The following is a 25737-nucleotide window of genomic DNA, read 5'->3' on the forward strand; positions in this document are numbered from 1 at the left end:
AAAAGGGAAATATGAAGGCATGCAAGAACTATAGAACTATTAGTCTTAATATCTCATGCAAGCAAAATTTTATTGAAGATCATGCTAAATATGCTTGTGGCCAAAGTTGAGGCAGAGATGCCTGAGAAACAAGCAGGTTTTAGGAAAGGTAAAGGCAACAGAGATCAGATCCTTTGCCTTAGACAGATCATAGAAAAATATAAAATATCTATAGTGAGACAGTGATAAAAAGATTGAAAAACAAAAAATAGGAATTAGTATCAATGGTATAAAATACAACAATCTTATATATGTTGATGATACCATTCTAACAGCAGAAAAACAGAAACAAATTAATCAAATTACTGCAGCGCCTGTGTGGTTAGCCTAGTGGCTGTGAGCTTCGCAACCATATGCCTGGGGAAGAAGTGTCCTAGGTTCGATTCCCGTCGGTGACGTGAGGAGCTGAAGGATATTCCTCAGCCATAGCCAAGTTAGCCGGTCTTGGGCATGGACAGTAGGGTTTTTTCCCCAGTTTATCCTGGGGTTTTTCATCCCGCAAAGCAGGCAAACTGGCCTTGAGAACTCAACACTACGGACATAGGATACACCGGGGTGTAGGGCTGACCACCTTATCCTATGAACGGTTTGAAGTCTGATGATTAATAAACCCTCGACACTGCAAAGTAAAAGAGTGGGAAAAGGAAAATGAGATGAATTACTGCAGCTACTAATTGAAGAAAGTAAAGAGTTTGGAATAGATATAAATGCAAAAAAGACCAAATTTATGAAAATCTCAAAAGAAAACAGATCCAAGAGAGAAATATTCATAAACAATATGAAAAAATTGAACATACAACAGAATACAAATATTTAGGAACCTATTTTACTGCAGATGGAAAGCAAGATGTAGTTGAGCCTGTGTAGCACAGTGGATGTGGCGTTTGCACACCACAGCACTTGAACGCACGAAGGAAGACTTACTTTCGAATCTAGTCAGCAACTGGGGAAATTTTGCCAGACTGGCTGGCCGAGTGGTTAGCGTATCCGCTCTCCAGCCAAATGGCTGTGGATTCAAATTCCACTGTGGGCATGGATGTTTGTGATTGTCTGTGGAAATACTAGCGGTGGTGGTCGGTGGTAGATGGTGTTGGTGTAGTTGCAGTCAGTTGGTGGATTGGGTGGTGGAGACAGAGTTGAAGAGCAGGTGCCCTCCCTCGATGAGTCTTTAAACTCCCTGGACATGTCAAATAATAATAATAATAAAAGATAAAGAAATAAAAATAAGAACAGCCATAGCTAAAGATGCCTTCTGGAAAAATAAAGATCTGCTCAGAAGTTCTGTGGGTATCGAGACAAAGAAATGAATGATAAGAACATTAGTGTGGCCAATTTTCACATATGGAAGTGGGACCTGGATATTCAAGAAGAGAGTAAGACAACAGGTAATGGCCTTTGAAATGTGGTGCTATACGAGAGCTCTGAAAATCTCATGGACAAAACATGTGACAAATACAGATGTCCTACAGAGAATGAGAACACAGAGATCTTTATTACAGAAAATGATCCAGAGATAGATGAGACTGGTGGGACATGTACTGAGAGGTTCAGCATTACAGAGGATACTAACAGTTTTAAAAGGAAAAATTATGGGAAAAACATCAAGAGGCAAAAAATGAAGGACATGGCTTGAAGATATAAGATCATGCACTGGATCACATGGCTATGCAGAAACAAAAAGGAAAGCCACCAACAGAGAGTACCGGAAGACCATGGTGCTGCACTCTCTCACTGAGTAAGCTATATAAAAAAAGAGAGAGAGAGAATGAAAAGAATGGGTTTTCCTCAACACACTATCAGGTTGATAGTCAACTTGCACAGGGCGCAAGAAGCCATGGTAAGAACAGGTGTTCAATTAACTAATTGGCTTCAAGTTAGAAAAGGAGTTAGGTATGGATGTTTACTTGTTTAGTATATATGCGTTTAGTATATGTATACAGGGTGTTCGGGATAAATTTGACAGTTTCGTAAGGAAAAAGAAAATCTTCTTTGTATCTATTAAATTTAATGAATTGACAAAAAAACATTACAGGCAGAGTTAATTACAATACTATCAACAAGATTTACTCAAACGTGTGGACAGACTTATGTGTTCGTCGAACATGTTGTTTATTATTTTAACGGTATAATAGAACACAGAAACTAAGTAAATAATTAATTTATTCACTTGATGCTGATATTTCGCTGGTATTATAACCAGCATCTTCAGAGCACAAAAACACTGTTTGTCACAATACGCGAGACTAAGACAACATGGTGTACATTAACAAAATTGTAGCAGCAACACAAAGACTAGAGTCCTGATTTTGGCGCCCTCTATCTGAAAAAAAAAAAAAAAAAAAAAAAAAAAAAAAAAAAAAAAAAACGCTATCATATATTGCTAGAGTCCTAGAAAAGTGCTAGTTTTTCCTTAATATGACTGTCTCCCAAAAATATACAAACAAATTGATGGGACAGCCATGGGCTCCCCCCCCCCCTAGCCAACTTTTACATAGAACACCTGGAAAAACAAGCAATCAATACAGCCACTCTCAAACCAACACTTTGGCTACGCTATGTTGATGATGTGCTTGCCATTTGGCCACATGGCCCTGAGACATTGAAAACATTCCTAGCACATTTAAATAGCCAACACCCAAAAATCCACTTTACTATGGAACCGGAAGCCAACAACTGTCTGCCCTTCCTGGATACACTCATTACACGTCTCCCAGATGGTTCCTTATCATTTTCAGTTTTCAGAAAACCCACACATACAGGCAGATACTTACACAAACAATCACACCATCATCCTTCTCAACAATATGGCATTTTAAAAACGCTAACCCATAGAGCGAGAGCAATCTGTTCAAATGACAAGGCTCTTACTGCTGAACTGACTCACTTACGCCACTTCTTGGCCAACGGCGACAATCCACAAAAAATAAACAAAATACTAAACACTCCTAAGAAACCCCCAAAACAGTCACCATCCCTTACATTAAAGGCACATCCGAAAAGATCTCAAGAATTCTCATTAAACATAAACTACGCACTACATTCAGACCATGTAGCAAATTAGCCACCCTCATCCGCTCACCCAAGGACAGCATTCCTCCTTTATCACATCCAGGAGTCTACCAAGTACCCTGCTCATGCAATCAAGCCTACTATGGTCAAACAGGAAGAACTGTGAATATCCGCATCAGCGAACATAAACGATACGTCCGGAAATATCATTATGGGAAGTCGGGCCTAGCAGACCATGCTCTGGATACCCCTGCACACAGGATCAACTGGAAAAACACAAAAGTACTACACAGAAACCCATATAAATCAGAGAGATTGTTCTTAGAGGCGACAGAAGCCCTAAAACACACCCCAAATCTCAACAAATATGGCTGTATTAACTTGCCGAAGATCTGGGAGACAGTCATATTAAGGAAAAACTAGCACTTTTCTAGGACTCTAGCAATATATGATAGCGTTTTTTTTTTTTTTTTTTTTTTTTTTTTTTTTTTTTTTTTTTCAGATAGAGGGCGCCAAAATCAGGACTCTAGTCTTTGTGTTGCTGCTACAATTTTGTTAATGTACACCATGTTGTCTTAGTCTCGCGTATTGTGACAAACAGTGTTTTTGTGCTCTGAAGATGCTGGTTATAATACCAGCGAAATATCAGCATCAAGTGAATAAATTAATTATTTACTTAGTTTCTGTGTTCTATTATACCGTTAAAATAATAAACAACAAGATTTACTCAAAATAACCACCATTAGCATCGATCACAGCTTCAATTCTGCTTCGGAACCTCGAACAAGCTGATGCTACAGTCTCCCTGGGAAGGGCCGCAAAAACTGTTTTAATTTTATCCATTAACTGGGCTTTTGTATTACTGGAAGTGCGATTGGTGTCTTTTTCAACTGCGCCCCATACAAAATAATCCATGGGGTTAAGGTCTGGGGAGTTTGGAGGCCAAACATTTGGACTGGTGAAGTCGTAGAAATTTCAGACAACCATTTTGACTTTTCCCAGAGGTGTGGCAAGGGGCCGAATCCTGCTACTCAGTTTCCAGGAGTATACAAGATTTTATGTGATTGCGGAAAGCCATACTATGGACAGACTGCTAAATCCATCCTTCTACGTTTGGATGAACACCGTTGAGATATCTCCTATAACAGGACTAGAGCTAGCGCTCTCTCTCTAGCCACGTTCTCTTTTCAGCTAACTCAGACGAAGGCCGCCAGCACATTGTAAACTGGACTCAAACTGCCAACATCCATGTGTGCTATGATGAACTCGAAAGAAAGATTGTTGAATCTAGAGAAATTTCTCTAGATTCCTCTCATATCAACAACAGCCTGAGTTACAATCTCTCTGACGCACACGTTGCTTCTGTTCAGTACTGGCGCACTCGCGACAGCGCGTAGTATTCGTTTGTTTGGAACTCATACTTGCATTTTTTTCAAACACGCTACTGTTTTTTATACTTGTTCTGTTAGTACAATTTTAAGTCTCTGTAATTTTTTATATACTTCTTTGATTGTGATACCTGAGGATGTTCATGTAACGAAACTAGTAAACTAGTAGTATCTTTTTTAAATATATCTTGTCATCTTTTCTCTCGGTAATAGTCATTAAACCTTTTTTATATATATATATGTGTATATATATATATATGCAAAGGACTTTATGTGTGAAGCATTGGATGAGCTCAAGACAGGAATTAGGATAGGTAGTAGATTGATCAGTAATCTGAGTTATGCTGATGATACTGTACTCCTCTCTAATGACAAGGAAGAACTAGGACAAATTCTTGGTAAAGTTAACAAGATCAGTAATAACAGAAGACTTCAACTCAATCCTAGCAAGACAAAGATTATGGTCCTCAAAGGAAATACAAAAAGGGAAGCTCTTGAGAAAAAAAGTGTACATTAATGGAGAAATAATTGAGGAAGTCACCAAGTTTAAGTACCTGGAATCCATTATTAATGTGAAGAATTGCTGTTCAGAATACATCAGAAGAAGATTAGGAATGGCTAAAATAACAGTCAGTGACTTGTCTAAAACCTGGAAAGATGGATCCATTCCATGGAAACAAATTTGAGGATTTTGGATGCAGTTGTTTTTCCAATAGGATCTTATGGGTGTGAGACTTGGAAGTCTCACACCCATAAGATCCTTTTCTTATATGACCTAAAGTAGCTATCCTTTTCTTATATGACCTAAAGAAGTCATATAAAAAAAAGGATAGCTACTTTTGAGATGTAGTGTTACAGAAGGCTGCTGAGGTTATCATACACTGAAAGGCATACAAATGAATGGGCGTAAGAAAAGATCAGTAGAACTTTAAGGCAACTTAAGGATATTGACAAAGGAGGACTTCTCAGATCAGTAATAGAAGGTAATGTTCTTGGAAAAAAGAGGAAATGGTAGACCATCAATGAAATGGATGGATTGTGTGTGTGTGTGTGTGTGTGTGTGTGTGTGTGTGTGTGTGTGTGTGTGTGTGTGTGTGTGTGTGTGTGTGTGTGTGTGTGTGTGTGTGTGTGGAGTGACTGATCTTCAGAGTTGAAGCTTCTAGAAAAGCATACAACAGGACTATATGGAGAGGCCTGGTGTGGCACATCACCGAGCATCGGAGTGACCATACAGCATCTGTGGATGCCCAGTGAACAGATGGATGGAATCCTATATTCTGCATCCCATTTTTTGCTTCCCAAATTTTAAAACCTTACTCTTGATCACCCGCAAAAAATTTTGCAGTTTTGTAGAAACTGCTAGCAAAGCAAATAAATATATCCTATAGTAATATATTGCGAGTAATAAACACTAAATGAACACTAAACAAAACAAAACTAAATTAACAAAATATATCTCTTGTAATAAATGAACACTAAATAAATAAACATTTAAGGTAGTAAAATGGTAAATGAATATTAAATCACTAGTTCCAGCAAAGTTTGTAAATATTAGAAAAAAAATTAATAATTCAAATATAACTTGGCTTTATGGCACATTCTATTAGGTTACCAAACTACAGTACCATTAATCTCAGGCTCATCAGACCATACAAACTAAAATAATGAAAATCACATTAGCTATAAGCTACATGGATTTTGAGGTCTGCAACAGTAATGAAAGAGAGCCCCAGAATTTTTTTTTTTCAATAATTGTATACAGATTGTCCATTTCCACTAACAGGACTCTAGGCTAAATACAAATTATCCAGACTTCAGGCAAAGAATAAACAGCATTAATATAAAATGGCAAGACTAATTACAAGATTTAATAACAAATGTAAAAAAAAAAAATCTAAAAGGTCAGTGAACGAATTTGATTATTTTTTTCACTACAAGAGGTTAGGCTAGGCAGGTTAATTAGTATTAAACATTATGCAACATACAACAGTATGGCTACAACACTATTAGCTGCTTTTAATATAGTGTGTGTATGCATATACACAATCAAGAGTTTATCCGATCTTCAAAACAATGACCTTTCAATTAACCGACTAATTGATGCCTACTGACTTCTCGTATGTATGCATCTATGTGTGTATATATATTAAACTTTTTTCTGTATCAATCTTATAGTATCCCTTACATATCCTTACACACACACACACACACATTCCTGAAGATTACTTTAATTTAAAGGCTGAAGTCCAGAAGATAATTTTAATGTGATTAAGTTAACTACCTCAAAATGGTACCTAATTCCATAAATATGATGAATGCTGTTTATTCAATTCAAATATTCAATTTAAACTTTTTGAAAGAAAGTTTAAAATACTCGGGATGACAGTTGTACCAAGTTTTTTCACTTGGTAAAAAATTATATAGGCACTCCATGAAGTCAAAAGACTCACTGCAGGAGATCCACTCTATCCATTAACATAATACCTATCATACATTTCCTTAAATGCATTCACTGCTGGGGCACTCACAACTGACCTCTGGCAATTCATTCCATTCATTCACCACTCTCCAAGAAAAGAACCTAATCCCCCACATTCTTACTAACCACACTTTTAGACAGCTATCAAGTGTGACCCCCTACTCCCCATGTACTGAAACTTTTTGTTGTATCAATCTTATATTATCCCTTTAGTAACTTATAAGTTTCTATCATACCTGTACCTGTCAGCATCAATCCACACATGTTCAATCTATTCTCATAGGGAACATTCCACAGACTTGTCACTGGCTTGGTTACTCGTCTCTGAATCCTCTCCACAACCTCCTGATTCCCAAGAAACACAGGTGAGCAAATCTGTGCGCAGTAGTCAACATGTGGTTGAATCAGCTTTACAAAAAAGGGATAATAACCTCCCTATCTTTACTTGTCAATGTTCTCTTCAGCATCCAAGTAATCCTCTGAGCTATTTTACCAACTTTTGCAATATGTCCCTTGAATTGCGAATGTCTATCCACAATCACTCTATGTCTCTAGCCTCATCAATTTCCTGTAAACTTGTACCATCATTATGATACGACATGTGTAATCTTTCATCCTGAAGTGCATCACCTTACATTTTATAACACTGAATTGACAACCATTGTCCTTTGCTCACACTGCCAAATTATTTAAATCATTTTGTAAGATATCTACATCATCTTTATCAATTATTACCCTCCCTAGGTTTGCATCATCAGCAAACAACTGAATGTCCCTCTTCAAATCTTCTGCTATATCATTATTTGTAAAATTAAATATTATACAAATTAAAGAGTAGTGTTCCTAGTATGAAGGTCGCCTGAAAAGTTCTTGGCCTAACAATGAAAAAACGAATTTATAATTTCAAAATTATTTTTATTTTTCAACATAATCTCCCTTAAGACTAATACATTTATTCCAGCGATGCTCCAACGATATTATCCCTTCTCTGTAGTGGTTCTCAGTAAAATCTGCAAAATACCTCCTGTAGCACTGCAATCACCTATTGATTCGAAGAAAAACGCTGACCAGCAAGGAAGAGTTTTAGTTTTCGGACGAGATAGAAGTCAGAGGGAGCCAAATCTGGGAAATAGGGTGGATGTTCCAACAATTCATAGTGCAGATCCCTTAATTTTCCCATTGCCAAAACACTTTTGTGGGCAGGTGCACTGTCCTGATGAAAGATGATTTTTGATTCTGCAAATCTGGTCTTTTCTCACGAATTTTTTCGTCTAGTCTGGTTAAAAGATTGGAATAATAGTCCACAGTTATCGTTTTACCCTTTTCAAGATAATTAACAAACAAAATGCCTTTATCATCCCAAAACACCGATGTCATGACCTATACCTGCTGATGGAACAGACTTTGTTCCTCTTTGGCACTGAACAATCAGCTTCTGTCCACTGTTTTCACTGCTGTTTGGATTCTGTGTGCAATGGTGAATCCAAGTCACATCCATAATAATAAATCGATATACAAAATTAGTTTGTTCTTGATAAAATGCTCCAAGCAATGTTCAGAGATTTTCATGCGAGTGCATTTTTGATCTGCTGTGAACAAGCACTGCACCCATCATGCGCAAAGCTTTTTTATATGCAATTCTTCATGCAAAATATATCCTGCACATTCTTTTGAAATGCCTAGAGTCTTGGCAATTTCGCGCACTTTGACTCGCCAGTCATCCAATACCATATTGTGCACTCGATCAATGATTTCTGGTTTGTTACACTTTTTGGACGTCCTTCACGTGGATCATCTTTAAGGCTGGTGTGGCCAGGTTTAATCTCGGCAGCCCATTTCTTAATTGTCGAAAACGAAACAGAAGTGTGCCTATAAACTTTCATGAACTTCGAATGAATTTCTTTTGCCATTAAACTTCTTTTACAAAGAATTTTTATAACTGCATGATGCTCCATTTTATCCATTTCAAGGAATACAGACAACACTTTTGTTTCAGACAGCTGTATAAAACAAACTACTTGATAGAATGACTTGCAATTTCACATGGATGCTTATGACAGATGTACCAACTTCAAAAAAAAAAACGTTGCTGATAGTGTTGCCATCTATGGTTGAGGCTGAGAACTTTTCAGACCACCCTCGTTCACTTTTAACCAACTTTTCCAATACTTTAACCATCGCTCCATAGAAACTAATTGGCCTGTAATTTGCTACATCTATTTTGGAGCTACCTTTATGTAATGGAACTATCTTACCTTCTTTCCACTCCCTTGGAGTCTTACCAGAGCTGAGACTTAGATTATGTACATAACTTTAATTCATGTTGTAAGTTCAGTGAAGTGACGGTGATTTTTTTATACAGTGCAAAATTAATTGTGAATGACAGACATTTTAAAAATGATGGGATGGTATGTTAAATATTTCTCCCTTGAAATGCCCTATTTATAAATTTAAAAATGTTCAGGTAGGTGCTCTGATACCTTGCTATTACTAAACTAGTAATTTGTAATTTGGTGTTTGTAGTAACATTTTTATGATTGGATCAAGAACTCATCCTCCTTAAGTTCTTGTTCTTATATGAAATTCCAGATTCTTAATTTATTATTATTATTATTATTATTAATATTACGACACCTTCAAGGAGTCCAGAGACTTATCGAGGTAGGGCACCTACTTTACGAGTCTCCGTCTCCACCACTCAATCCACTAACTACATTGAACCACGTCATCTACACCAAAGCCATCTACTGCCCACCACCACCAGTAGTATTTTCACAGACAATCACAAACATCCATGGCAGGATTTGAACCTGCAGCCTTTTGGCTGGAGAGCAGATATGCTAACCACTCGGCCAACCAGGCCTGCAAGGTAGAACAATTAAAGGTGGTACAATACATTTTACAATACATTTATATTGTAAAAAAGCAACAAAGCTCTTTGTATTTCTGTCTGAAACCAAGGGGTATAATATACCTATACAGGTTTCAAGGTGGTATATCAGTTTGATATTCAGTAACAGACATTCAGGAGTGAAGATTTAGCCTTGCAAGAATTATTTTGCCAACGTGAATTACACAATCAAAAATAAAAGTTGCATGTACACCTATCAGGTGAATGTGAATATTATTATTATTATTATTATTCAGGCCTCCATGGAGTCAAAAGACTCATCATGGGAGGTCCTTCCTAAGAAACACAAAGTCTATCAAGACTCATCGAGGGGAGGTCTCCCCTAAGAAACACAAGGTCCATCATACCACTCCTTAAACTCATTGACTGTTCTCACTCTCACCACTCCATCAGGCAATGCATTCCATGGTTCAACCACCCTCCATGCAAAGAAACCACTCCTCACCCTCTTGCTCACAGTTTCCTTCCATAACTTCCAGGGATGGCCTCTTGTCATCACTCCTTCCCACTGTTCAACCAAGCGAAAGAACTCCCTAGTGTCAACCCTGTAACCATCTCTCATACCTTTCTGATGTTAGGGCTTGGTGAAGGCTTAATATTCAAATAATTAACAAAACTATAATTTATTGTCATTGATTTGAATGATTAGTTTTTGGCTGTGAGGCTATAGATTGGAAGTGAGAGATAACTGGAGGATGTCATATAACTCATACTGTATGTTTTTTCTCAGGAGCAAATTATAGTGATCTAATATGATATGATCTATTAAAATATGATCTAATTTATATTGAAAGTGGTCTAATAGCTTGTTTGGCACAAATGTATAAACCAGTGGTATAAATGGAAATATTATACTGATCATATATAGCATATATAATAACATTTCTATACCAATTTCAAAATTTTGTAAGCATACCTAATAGACGTAATCTGGTACCCCATAAATAGATCTCCTGCTCATTACAATTTTCCACCATCACTGTCCCCATTAACATGCCTGCTTGCTCATAACTATCTATAATTTCATGCAATCTGAAATTATTGCATGTGAAAATTATAAATGACAAACAGCAAATAAATATATTCAGTTTATTCATAATGTTACATTTTAAAAATAAAAGCGAGATGGATACACACAAGAATGAAATACTGAGTGTAGTTATACATCCTTAAAAAATTACACCTCCTTAATTTTCACACCTTTCTGATGTTAGGGCTTGGTGAAGGCTTAATATCCAAATAATTAACAAAACTATAATTTATTGTCATTGATTTGAATGATTAGTTTTTGGCTGTGAGGCTAAAGATTGGAAGTGACAAATAACTGGAGGATGTCATATAACTCATACTGTATGTTTTTTCTCAGGAGTAAATTATAGTAGCTCAACTATAAATGAAATGATGATGCAATATAACAATGTACACTTGGTGAAGGTTTGAATATTCAAATAATTAACAAAACTGTAATTTATGGTCACTGATTTAAATTATTAATATTATTATTTTTTTTTTTACATGACACCTCCAGGAAGTCCAAAGACTCATCGAGGGAGGGTATTGTTGCGTCCCAATTTACGATTTCTACTCTAATCTTACAAATTCCTTTTATCTATATTCTTCTAACTTCTATGCCCGAGATTTTACCAAAACTTAAACCAATATCTAAGTTATTGCTCCCCGTAGTACCCCTAATATTTGTATTTATACTGCGCCTTTTGGGATATTTAGTTTAGGATATTACATACATAAACAAGGAGAAAGAACTCAAATATATCTGAAAGTGTAACTATTGCAGTCGTGACACTCAACTCGATTCTCAACTTAAATTTTCCGCGTGACTAAGTACAATATTTTCAAGTGGTTATCAACAGCACCATTTATGTTGTCATAAATAGGGAGAAAGTCAATCTCGAATATATCTCTTAGTATTTTATTATTATTGCAGTCGTGACTCTTAATCTCTTTCCTCAACATTAAATTTTCCCACGTGATTAGATACGATGATTTTAAGCGGTGCATTGGATTAGCAACATCAGACAACTCTTTTATCACTGAACAAAAGGTTTATTAAGTTTCTAAACATGGTACAATTCAAATACTAAACTAAAATACTTATAGACTAACATTAAATTATTACAAGCAATTATGGCTATTTGTGATTATGCCGCCATACACATTAATTCATAAATTCACCTGATGTGAACAAATTAGATCAATTCACACTATCTGATTATTCATACTGAAGTAGATTAACAAATCATTCACTGCTAACACATACTTGTGACATTTCAATTATTTTATACATTACATTAGGCATTCAATTCTTAGGATACGTAATTACTTAATTTCACACTATTCCGTTATACCGTTATTTGCACTAACACACAATTATGTCATTTAAATATCTTGTGCAATATAATAGACATGTAAAAATACCTTAGGACTCTTAATCATTCACAAATCTTTAGCACTAGTCAATCTACACATAACACATTCAATCATATACTAAAGTCCTAGTATAACTTCAACAGTTTTGTATTGGAATCACGATACTTTTCACAGACAAATTTCTAGCTAACATAGGTTATGATTTACATTACTTTTCTTGAGCTCTTCGTATGGGCCTTTATTCTTTTCCAAAAGAACCTCTGGTATAACTTCTCGTAACTCTGGAATACTTTAACACACATATATTTGCTCTACTATTAGCAACGAGGACATCGATCTCTTTACAGCTTTCTGCTTTGCGTAGTTATTACTAGCGTCAAAACGAAGAAGATCCCTCCTTTTCTAGGACTCTATGGCAATTTTTCCTTTGCTTCCTACTCGGGAAAACGGGAATCGAAATCCCGCTCACTTTCATTTCCGTGTTGTGATGAGGAGATATCACCCCTGTCGCCACTCAGGAAAACCCCGTGAACTCCACCGGAACCAAAACCAAACTCCAAGGCCAAAAGCGACTATCCAAAAAGGGAGGTTTCTTCGTGGGGGCTACCAACCCTTTTATAGCTGCTCCCCTAACGGCACCTTTTCTTATTTCCTTTCTCCTCCTTCTACTTGTTTTTAATCATCGACCAATTAGGGTGGCGTTTTCTCGCCAAACGTCATTTGATCGGCAAGCCCGTTCTCAATGTTTCAATCCGGGGATCGGCCCTAAGCGATAGCTTTGCTTTGCTTGTGCTAGCCTGACTTAATCCCCTTTCAAACTTTTTCTATGAATTCTACTTAATAACTTAATCTCTCACATAACGTATTTTATGACTCACCTATTTCTACTTATTTACTTAACTCTCTCATTTTTAATCGTATTACAATATTAATCTATACTTTCCTTTGTTAGCTACTTATTTAGTTAGAATTCCTTATTTTAAGTCATATTACAATATTAATACATTCCTTCCTTTATCAGCTACTTTAACAACAACCCTTACGTTTTATACATTTTACTGGATGCAAGAAATTTTCCATTAAATAATTCATTTTTTCATGCAGGGGTTTTAATTAATGATATTTATTCTTCATGTTACACCATGATAGCTGAGAATACTATATTCCTAAGATATCAGGTGTAACAGTATCTACTCTATAACTCTCTGTCTCCACTAACTGCAACTGCCATCATCATCTACACCGACGCCACCCACCACCACTAGATTTTCACAGACAATCACAAGCATCCATGCCTGTGGAGGGATTTGAATCCGCAGCCTTTTGGTTGGAGAGTGGATACACTAACCACTCAGCCAACCAGGCCGGCTGATGATGAAGAAGAAAATGAAGACATTCAGAAAGAATGGAATAATATAAAAGAAATTACATCAGTAGCATATGAAAGTCTAGGGTCATTTGGTCACTTCATCAGAGGATGTAATTATAAACAAAGTGTCAAATCACCCTTCAACTGGTGAGAGTAACTATAAGGTGATTACCTGGGTGGTTGCTAGCAGTGTGAGGACCTCTGTAAGAAAAGGGTATATGTGGAACTACAAGGGGGGGGGGGGTGATTATGAAGAGCTCAGAAGATAGCTTGCAGTAAAAAAGAAAAAACAAGAAATAGAACAAGTATACAAAGTATAACTATTACAAGAAGAAAGCATTAGAATGCTACATCAATCATGAATAATAGACAACTTAAAGAAGCCCAAAGCAGTGAAGGTATAGTAGAAGAATGAAAAAAAATTCATCCATATGTTGGAATAAGTAAGACATGGTTAGATGAGGACGACATCCTGACAGGAATAGAGATGGAAGGATATGATGTGTTTCATGAGGATAAAAGGGGTAAAAAAGGGAGGGGAGTGCTACTGATGATAGAGAAAGAGTTATGTCCATACAAAGTAAGGATGCAAGAGGGAAATAGTGCCAGTGGTTTTGAGGCAGTATGGTGTGAGATAGAGGTGAATGGAATGAAATACTTGGTTGGATGTTGTTATAGACCAGGAAATGTGGATGGTAGTAACTATGAAATGTATAATCACATTAGCCAAGCAAATAAGAAAAGAGTGATCATAATGGGCGATTTTAATTATGGCAATATAGACTGGTACGATGAGATAGCAACTGGAAGTAAAGAAAATGAGTTTCTTGAGTTTTTGAGGGATAACTACCTCAGACAGTATGTAACAGAGAGCAAATGAGGATTGAGGGTCTTGGATTTGGTCATCTCATTAGAGGATGTAATTATAAATGAAGTATCAAATCACCCACCAATTGGTGAGAGTGACCATGAGGTGATTACCTGGGTGGTTGCCAGCAGCGCGAGAACCATTGTAAGAAAAGAGTATATGCGGAACTACAAGGGGGGGTGATTATGAAGAGCTCAGGAGACAGCTTGCAGGTGTAGCATGGAATGAGGAGTGAGTTAGCTGGAAAAGAGATCAATGCAGCTTGGGGATTTTCAAAAACTATCTAGTTGATGCAATTTCTAAATGTATTCCAAGGGTGAGAAGGTTAAATAAGGTAGGTGTGAAATGGATGAATAAAGAGATTAAGCATGTGATACAGAGAAAAAGGACATTATGGAGGCAGCATAAGAGAAGTGGAAATAACCAATTCCATGAGGACTACAAAGACCAGGCAAGGCGGGTGACTTGGTCGGTGAGGGTAGCTAAAGAGAGGTATGAACAGCAGTTAGTTAATGAAGCCAAAAAGAATCCTAAGGAGTTCTTTCGATATGTAGCCAAAAAAGAAAGAATGATTATGGAAGGATGACACTGATTGGAGAAAATGATATAAAGACAGCTGTTGCAGAAGGTGTGTGGAGATAATGAGCAGCTCATAAAGGTCTTCAATCTTGTGAATGTGACTTCATGGAGAGATTGAGAGCAGTTGATGATTGGGAAGAGAGACTGACTGTAATTGAGCAAGAGGTATATGGGGAGTTGAGCAAACTAGATGTAAATAAGCCTGTGGGACTTGATAACATATCACCACGTATTCTGAAGGAGTGTGCCAAGGAGTTGACGCTAGCCTTAACATATTTTTTAATACGAGTCTGAGTCTTGCACTGGGTCAAGTTCCTAAGGAGTGGAAGGAGGATAAGATTGTGCCACTTCATAAAGGAGGTAACAGAACTCAAGCATCAAACTATAGGCCTATCTGTGTGCAGGTGTTGTAGTTAAGTTGTAGGAGAAGCTTGTGAGAACTAGGATTCAGAATTGGGTTGACAACAATGGTATTATCTTTGATGGACAGCATGGATTTGCTAAAGGGAGGTCATGTTTTAGTAATCTACTTACTTATTACAATAAGGTGACTGCTTCCATGGACAGAGGAGAAGCATACAGTGTAACATACTTAGATTTTTGCAAAGGCTTTTGATAGATTATAGCATGATAAGTTGATAGCCAAACTGGAGTGGATGGGGTTGGATATTAGATTGGTGCATTAGACAGGAGAATGGCTATCTAATAGGTATCAACAAGTTGCGTATGGGAGAGCAATATCCAGGAAAAGGAAAGTTACTAGCGGTGTGTCTCAGGGGTCTGTTTTAGGGCCATTGCTGTTTAATTTGTATATTAATGATATTGGTGAAGATTTGGATGGAGATATTTAGTTGTTTGCAGATGATGCAAAGTTGGGGCAAACCATGAAGAGTAGAGAAGATGTTGTAGCCTTACAAGAAGACTTGAATAAATTGAGTGATTGGGCACGGGAATGGGGATGCGAGTTCAATGTTGCAAAATGTAGAGTTTTAAAATTTGGAAAACAAAAATGGGATGCAAAATTTATGCTTGGTGAGGATATATTGTTGGAGGTGGAGGAAATAAGAGATCTGGGGGTGATAGTGGATAAGAATCTGAAATTTAGGGGACACATAAACAAAATTGTGAAGACAACACAAAGGCTTCTGGGAATGATGTGGAGGACACTGACTTGTAGAAGTAGGGAGATTCTTGTTCCATTGTATAAGGCTTTGATTAGGCCACACATGGACTATTGTGCTCAGATTTGGTCACCTGGTTTTCAGAAGGATGAAGAGATGTTGGAAAGGGTCCAGAGGTGACTGGCTAAGGTAGTTTCTAACCTCTGGAATGTCGAGTATCATGAAAGATTGAGAAGATGCAACTTGCAGAGTCTGATGGACAGGAGGAAGAGGGAAGATATGATAGAGACCTACAAGTTAGTAAGGGGTTGTTATAGGATTAATCCTAGAAAGGTTCTACATAAAATAGTGGGAGATCAGGGAAGAACCATAGGTCATCCCTGGAAACTGTATAAAGTGGGTGTGAGTAGGGGATTGAGAAGCAGGTTTTTTTTTTTCTTTCAGAGTTGTGAATGATTGGAATACCTTGCCTGAGAGAGTGGTGTCTGCAGAGAATTTAAGTGTGTTTAAAGCACAGTATGATGAGCTATGTGTTTGATAAAAGGACCTCCTAGATGAGTGTTTGACCCCATGGGTCTTGGGAATAAATAATAATAATAACAATATGTTCACTGGGCATCCACAGACACCGTATGGTCACTCCAATGCTCAGTGATGTGGGACACCAGGTCTCACCGTATAGCTCTATTGTATGCTTTTCTGGAGGCTGCAACTCTCTGAAGATCAGTCACTCCACATACACCATGCATCTATCTCATTGACAGTCCACCCTTTCCTCTTATTCCAGGAACTTTCCCTTCTATTACTCTCCTCAGAAGTCCTCCTTCAATCCTTTTAACGTGTCCAAAATATTTTAATTTTCTTCTGTCAATATCCTTAAGGAGCCTTAAAGTTCTACTGATCTTTTCTTACGCCCATTCATTTGTATGCCTTTCAGTTTACGATATCCTCCGCAGCCTTCTGTAACACCATATCTCAAAAGCAGATATCCTTTTCTTATCCGACTTCTTTAGGTTCCAAGTCTCACATCCATAAGATCCTGTTGGAAAAACAACCGCATCCAACATCCTCAACTTTGTTCCCATGGAGTTAGATCCATCCTTCCAGATTTTAGACAAGTCTCTGACTGTTGTTTCAGCTATTCCTAATCTTCTTCTGGTGTCTTCTGAACAGTAATTCTTCACATTAATAATGGTTGCCGGTACTCAAACTTGGTGACTTCCTCAATTCTTTCTCCATTAATGTACACTTTTTTTTCTCAAGAGCTTCCCTTTCTGTATTTCCTTTGAGGACCATAATCTTTGTCTTGCTAGGATTGAGTTGAAGTCTTCTGTTATTACTGATCTTGTTAACTTTACCAAGAATTTGTCCTAGTTCTTCCTTGTCATTAGAGAGGAGTACAGTATCATCAGCATAACTCAGATTACTGATCAATCTACCACCTATCCTAATTCCTGTCTTGAGCTCATCCAATGCTTCACGCATGATGTTCTTCGCATATATACTACACTAATGAGGAGAAAGTAAACATGCTTGCCTAACTCCTTTTCCAACCTGAAGCAAATCAGTCAATCCAACACCTTTTCTTACTGTGGCTTCTTGTACACTGTACAAGTTGGCTATCAACCTGATAGTGTGTTAAGGAAAACCCATTCTTTTCATTACTTCCCAAAGATAATCCAAAAAGCAGCCAATGAAGTACTTGGAAAATAAAATAAACTATTAAAAAGAGAAAACATTAAAAATCTGGAACACAGATATAGAAAATGCAATAAAAGAAAAACAAATGCCATACAAATCACTCCTTCAAAAATATACAAAGGAAATAGAAGAAATATACATAAAAAAAAAGAGAAAAAAAAGAAAAAAAAAGAAATATAGCTAAAACCATAGTAAAGAAAGCTCACCAAGATTCTTGGGACAGATTTATTAATAAAATAGAAGAAGACATACATGGAAGACAAGACATAGCCTACAAAATACTAAGGAAATTAAACAAAGAAAGAGATACAGCACAAATTAACATAAAACAAGAGAAACAATGGATAGAACATTATAAGAATTTATGGTATGATCCAAATTTAGTAACAAAAAATAATGAAGAAATCAACACTGATATAGAACCAATAAAACTGGAAGAACTAAAGTAAGCAAAATTATCAAAAATAGAATATCAAAAATTAGATGGCATAAATGCAGAGCTTCTAAAATATGGCAAAGAATTTTTACCCACCTTTGCAACGAGTTGCCCGTGTTTGTACTACATTCTAGGACTACTTGCATTTAGCTCATGCTAGTATTCGCCGATACTTTTATAGTTTTTTATACTATATTCGGCATGAAACTCTCTGATTCCAATCTTTGAGTTTCTTATTCGGTTTTAAAACAATGTGGGATCTAATATCCCCTTAATTTAATTAATGTTTATGTTTATATCGCCAAAATGAAGCCTGTTGGCTCTTTATATTTAAGTAACTTAATGGGTGCACCTTTTGGACAACTCGTATAGCAGAGTATATAAGTTCTTTTCGCTATACCCTTTGGTATTAATTTGGTCTAGCTACTCAGTGATGAAGCCTCAATAAAGGCTAAAACCGGTCTGGGGTAGTGACCTCCCACCATAATGTAATAACAGCATACATTTCCTAGGAAATGTGTTTTTACATTATGGAAAATACCAAGAATAGTGATAAGAACTTTACCCACCTTTGCAACGAGTTGCCCGTGTTTATACTACGTTCTAGGACTACTTGCATTTAGCTCACGCTAGTATTCGCCGATACTTTTATAGTTTTTTATACTATATTCGGAATGAAACCCTCTGACTCCAATCTTTGAGTTTCTTATTCGGTTTTAAAACACTGTGGGATCTAATATCCCCTTAATTTAATTAATGTTTATGGCAGAGAATATTTACATCACAGATTTTTAAAATTAACTGTTGGAGGAAATGTGAGGTTCCATTGTTCCATCAGATTGGGTAAAAGCTAAGGTTATACAGTAAAACTTGTCCAAGGCAGAACGTGAATAAGGCGGAAACTTGCTCAATGTGAACAAATTATATAGTCCCGGCCAGAAGAATAGGCATTACAGTGCAGTGTTATTTATTTTGTATAATATGGAATCTGCCCAACATGGAAACAGAAAGTAATATTTGAAGAATTTATTAAAAATTACTTGTATAAAGTAGTGGAAAGTATTTTAAAAATACAAATATGTATTTATTAGATTTTGGCACTTGTGTAATGCTTTTACTGTTTCGTTTGAGAATTAATGTTGGTCAGTTTCTGGTAAGTCCAAACATTTCAAGTAACCCAAATTTCCACAAACCAATCCGTTCTTTTTTTTGCATCATGGCTAAATCATACGTGGCATTGTTGCTAAACAAAAAAGTCGAAGTCATTGAAGCTAAAGAAAAAGATAAACTCTCAGTACAGGAAATAATGATGCAGCTTAAGTGTAGCAAAACGCAAGTATACAACACATTTAAACAAAAGGATAAAATAATGAATGAGTGGCTGCAAGGAAATGGTCGAATGAAGAGGAAGACAAAGGTAACCGGCAATGAGGAATTCAACGAGGTGGTATGGGAGTGGTTCACGAATGCAAAATCAAAAAAAATTTAGTCATCCAGTCCAAAGTGAAGTTCTCGCAAATGATCAGTTTAAGGCATATACAGGATGGTTAGTAGTTTTAAGAGGCACAATATTGTGTGGAACGAAGTCTGTGGGGAATCTAAAGATGTGGATGAAAGTGTAGTCAGTGAGTGGAAACCAAAATTGCTAGAATTGATTTCACCACATGAACCTAAAAACATTTACAATGCGGATGAAACAGGATAGTTTTTTTGGACATTAACAACAAAATCACTCGTGGTTAAGGGAGAAAAGTGTACCAGGCAAAATGTCCAAAGAAAGACTTACAGTGTTATTGTGTGGAAATATGGTGGGAGAAATGGAAAAGCAGCAAAACCAATCAAGTTCCAAGAACCTGAAAATTAATAATTTGCCAGCGATTTGGAGAAACAATAAAAAAGCTTGGATGACTGCAGCTATGGAAGAATGATTAAACATGTTTAATGCAAAAATGAAGAAAAAATAGAATTGTCATTCTTTTTCTTGACAATGCTACCTGCCATCCAAAGGTAACACTTTCAAATGTAAAAATCGCCTGGTTCCCAGAAAATGCAACAAGTGTATTACAGCCCATGGATATGGGTGTTATTTACATATTCAAATCACATTACAGACGATTTCTGATGCTATCTTTGATTTCAAATGTAGAAGAAGCCAATAGCTCTTACGCATTAGCAAGAACTGTATCGGTTCTGGATGCTGTGAATTGGATTGGGTTGGCAGTGAAGAAAATTAAAGCAGAAACAGTAAAAAAGTGTTTTGCTAAAGCTGGGTTTGGGGAAAGTGATGTGGCAGATAATTTGGAAGAGGCAAGTGAAACATTGCTGCAATATCCAATCTCTGCCAAGGAAAAGAACTTTCCTGTGATACTGAGAACTTTGTTAGGAGTGATGACCATCTAGCCATACATTACAGCTTTGAATCTACTACAGCTCTACTAGCAGTAAGAAATACACAAAACAAAGATGAGGAGGAGGAGGCGGAAGGAAGCCAGAGAACAAGATATTTCAACAGAAATTCGTACACATGAACAGGCTCTTCATTGCATCAGTGAAGGAAGTAATGCAGTTTGCAATTGATTCAAAATCTTCCAGCCTTCTTGAACTATTGTATACAGTTAAGGACTGCATTCAAAAAGACATGATCACAAAAAAGTGGAAACAACTTTCTTTGTTGGATTTATGGTAGAAATCTCAATGAATTATATATTGGAAACATGTAATGTGCACTGTAATAGAGCATTATTACTTTAATAATGTGTTATTATTATTATTCCTTTCTTTTAGTGTTGCACGGTGATCAGCATTCATTTTAGAAATTATGGACTCTACAACCATGTTATAAATAACTGTTTTAATTTCCCGACGTTTCAATCTTCATATTAAGATCATCATCTGGAGTATACACAAATATACAAGGACAAGCTGAATTACATTACACACAATAAGCTAAAGAAACGATGATTTGATCACAAGTTATTCTACTGGCATGACCTCTAGTGAAAAAAAAAAAAAAAAAATTATAACTTAATTATTTAGAAACTACATCAAAGCTAAATTCTATTTAACATAACATGGAATTATCTGATGTCCCTTTAATGTAAAGAATGGTTATAGTTTTATTGTAGTCTGGTTTATCTTTGTTTTTTACTGAGGTCTTGTACAGAATTTTGTTAATAGTGTTTTGGCTGTAGCCATTTTTTAGAAAAGTATTGCTGATAACTTTAAATTCATCTTTCAGCGCATGTTCATTGGAACAGATCTTCAAAGCCCTGTTTTTTAAAGTATTAATGACACCTAGTTTTTGTGTTAGGTGGTGGTAGGATTTATGTGTATATATTGGCCAGTGTGTGTTGGTTTCCAGTAAACAGTAAAGGATAGACTGCCAGAAGAAAGACGTGTGACAAGTGTATCTAGAAATGGAAATGTGTTCTGTTTTTCAATCTCAATTGTGAACTGTATGCGTTTCTGTTGTTTGTCAAGGTGGCGCTAGGGAAAGTGTCCAGTGTCTGGGGGCCATGGGACCAGATCATGAAAACATCATCAACGTATCTAAGCCAGACTTTGGGTTTTAAAGCCAGGTACAAAATGAAAAATTGGAACTTTCAAGTTACTTGAAAGCGGATATTTGGATTATCCTTGAAAAGATTACAGACAACATGGTGAACCATATCCTTTAAACTAAGAAAGAAAATCTCATATGCAAATTTCACAGACTAAAAGATCAACAAAACCAACTGACATATTCGAATTTCCCCACAGGAAATGGTAACAACCAACCAGAAGAAAGAAAAACAGAAGCCACCAATCGCCTGCAGGTAACAGTGATGTAGTTAACCTATCCAACCATGCTTTAAACAAAGATGAACTCATGCTACTCAACAAAGGTCTAAATTTTGCTATAGCACCCAGATCGATGAACAAACTGGATTTTATTTGTAACATTGAAAGAGGCTTAAGATTCATCCCAAATAACATAGCAGACAAAATACATTTAGAAACACCAACATTTTAAATATAAATCATAAGAAGACAATAACAAGCAACTTAACGAAACACGAATTAACGGCGGTGAAATCACTAAAATCAAATCCGAACATTGTAACAACCAGAGCCGATAAAGGAAGTGTCACCGTGATTCTAAACCGAAACACTTATTTGGAAAAAATGAATCTACTAGTCACAGACAATAGTACATACCGGCTTGTTAAATATGACCCAACCAACAGAATAAAAATGAAAACAGAGAAACTACTTAAATCAATTACTATATGGCCGGAACATACGATCAAAAACTATTTCTGCACTACGCTCGTTCCCCAAGAATTTACAGCCTACCGAAGATACACAAACAAAACACACCACTTTGGCCGATAGTTGAAGGTACAGATAGCCCGAATTATCTCTTAGCCAAGAAATTAGTGGCAACACTCAAGGAGTTGGTAGGTCATTCCCCCTCCTATATCAGAAACACACAACACCTCATAAAATAATCAAAGACATTACATTAGAAAAAGATGATTTATTAGCCAGTTTTGAAGTCTCTTTCCTCTTTACGAATGTCCCAATCAATGACATAATCCTCTTTTACACAACAAATTCCCTCCAGATATCACAGCACTCTTTGAGCATGTATTACGTTCTGGTTATTTTGTATGGCAAAACACTTTCTACCTACAAAAAGAAGGCACAGCCATGGGCTTGCCATTTTCCTCCCCTATTGCAAACTTCCATATGGAACATTTTGAACAACATGCTCTAGATTCCTCTCCTTTAAAACCAAGGTCTGGCTTAGATACATTGACGTATCTAAGTGATCTGGTCCCATGGCCTCCAGGCACCGGACACTTTCCTTAGCCACCTTAACAAACAACAGAAATGCATACAGTTCACAATTAGGATTGAAAAACAGAACACACTTCCATTTCTAGATACACTTGTCACACGTCTTCCTTCTGGCAGTCTATCCCTCACTGCTTACCGGAAACCAACACATACTGGCCAATATATACATATAAACTCCTACCACCGCCCAACACAAAAACTAGGTGTCATTAACACTCTAAAAAACAGGGATTTGAAGATCTGCTCCAATGAACGTGTGCTGAAAGATGAATTTAAAGTTATCAGCAATACTTTTCTAAAAAATGGCTACAGCCAAAACGCTATTAACAAAATTTTCTACAAGACCTCAATAAAAAACAAAGATAAACCAGACTACGATAAAACAATAACCATTCCTTACATTAAAGGGACATCAGATAAAATAAACAGAATACTACAAAAAATACAACCTCAATGCCACCTTTAAATCTCCTGCAAAATTAAAAAGCTTACTCAACACATCCAAAGACTCACTCCTTCCGCTGGCCCACCCCGGAGTATACCGTATTTATTGCACCTGTAATATACCATACATAGGGGAAACAGGACACACAATTCCTATCAGACAAAAGGAACATAAATGACACATTAAATATAATAACTATGGTGAAGCTGGCCTTTCTGATCATGCCCTGAACACTCTACATAGAATTCACTGGAAAAGCACCAATTGTTTACATCACACCTAAACATGGCATGAACGCAAATTTAAGGAAGCCTGTGAGATTCTTATCAACCACCACAATCTGAACAATAATGATGGTCTAAAAATTCCAAGCATATGGAAGGCACATATTCTACCCACGGAACCTTTCTCTCCAAGAGTTAACTAGAAACAGGACTGTAGATAATTCCGAATCCTAAATCATAAATAACAATTGTAATGATAAAAAAAATAATAAAATAAAATAAAAATAGGATATCATTGTTACTGAAAGAGGACTATCTATATAAAAAAGAATATCTTTCTCATGTTATTTTAAATAGAATTTAGCTTTGATGTAGTTTCTAGATAATTAAGTTGTAAATTTTTTTTTTCATTAGAGGTCATGCCAGTAGAATAACCTGTGATCAAATTATTAATTCTTTAGCTTACTGTGTGTAAAGTAACTCAGCTTGTCATTGTATATTTGTATATACTCCAGATGATGATCTTAATATGAAGATCGAAACATCAGGAAATTAAAATAGTTATTTATAACACGGTTGTAGTCCATAATTTCTAAAATGAATGTTATTATTATTATTACTATTATTTTAATAACATAGGTCTACAAGTATCACCTACTTACAAGAGTCAGCGCCACCGATTTTCACTCATAAACAGGTATGTACAATGTACATGATTTTAATGGATTTTAATTTTTTTTTGCAATTTTGTATAATGCTGACACTTGGCCAGTGTGAAAAATATATTCGGTTCCGCTTTGAACAAGTTTTACTGTATCTATATTTAAGAAAGGAGAAAGAGAGGACTGGAAATTATAGAGGAATAAATTTATTAAATACAGGTTACAAAATTTTCATAAATTTTAATAGCAGGAGATTCAATAAGATCCTGAATAAAAGACTTAGAAATATTATTATTTTTATTATTTTATTATTATCCAGACCTCCATGAAGCCAAAAGACTAATCGTGGGAGGTCGTTTTTAGGAAACACAAAGTTTATCACACCACTCCTTGAAACTCATTGACCGTTCCCCCTCCAACCATTCTCTCAGGCAATGCATTCCAAGGTTCAACCACCTTCCACGCAAAGAAACCACTCCTCACCCTCTTGCGCACAGCCTCCTTTCGTAACTTCCAGGGACAGCCCCTTGTCATCACTCCTTCCCACCGTTCCACCAAGTGAGAGAACTCTCCAATGTTTACCCTGTAACTGCCTCTCAACAGTTTAAAAGTGTTGATCACATCACCTCTCCTTCTTCTATCCACCACTCTGCAGTCCACATTCCCTCAGTCGAACTTCATAACTCATATTGTATAGTCATGAAATCATCTTTGTTATCTGCCTCTGTACCTTTTCCACAGTCAATTTATCCCCTTCAAATCCTGGGGACCAAATCTGAGAAACAATCTCAGATGGTTCAAGGTCTAATACAACAGAATACCTGATAACTCTTTTATCTCTGCAGGTCAGCGTCCTTCTCAGTATTGCAGCAATCCTCTGAGTTACCCTCACCACTTTTGCAATATGCTATCTGAATTTCAGTTTTCTATCAATCATCACCCAAGATCTCTTGTCTACCCTACCTCCTCCAGTATAGCTCTCCAATATCTACCATGTAACTGCCTCTCAACAGTTTAAAAGTCTCGATCATATTACCTCTCCTTCTTCTATCCACCAAACTCTGCAGTCCACATTCCCTCAGTCGATCTTCATAACTCAAATTGTACAGTCCTGAAACCATCTTTGTTATCTGCCTCTGTACCCTTTCCACAACCTCAAGACCTTACATTTTGTTGCATTAAATCAACACCCCCATTCATTTGCCTATCTGTCTAGTTTATTCAAATCCTCTTGCATAGCTGCCACATCTGCACTATTACTGATAACCTTTCCCAG

At 36.5% G+C, this 25737-nt stretch overlaps 1 protein-coding gene across 7 annotated transcripts in view; it reads right to left on the reverse strand.

The window, feature by feature from the left end:
• The window catches only part of LOC150100549 (uncharacterized), an 844187-nt gene that overhangs the window by 713133 nt on the left and 105317 nt on the right, over window positions 1-25737 (reverse strand). For 6 of the 7 annotated variants that reach the window (XR_016549159.1, XM_090401348.1, XM_090401347.1 and 3 more), the window contains one exon: window positions 10743-10858. The exons of the other annotated variant lie outside the window; for it this stretch is intronic. Coding sequence is in view for 5 of the 6 variants with exons in the window: in XM_090401348.1 (XP_090257474.1) it covers window positions 10743-10858 (116 nt within the window). In the remaining variant the exon portion in view is untranslated. The remainder of the gene's footprint in view (window positions 1-10742; window positions 10859-25737) is intronic. 7 annotated transcript variants of the gene reach the window in all.

This window comes from Typopeltis vanoorti, chromosome 12 (genome assembly GCF_054136105.1).
Source record: "Typopeltis vanoorti isolate ZY-2024b chromosome 12, IOZ_Tvanoo_1.0, whole genome shotgun sequence".
Classification (NCBI taxonomy): domain Eukaryota; kingdom Metazoa; phylum Arthropoda; class Arachnida; order Uropygi; family Thelyphonidae; genus Typopeltis; species Typopeltis vanoorti.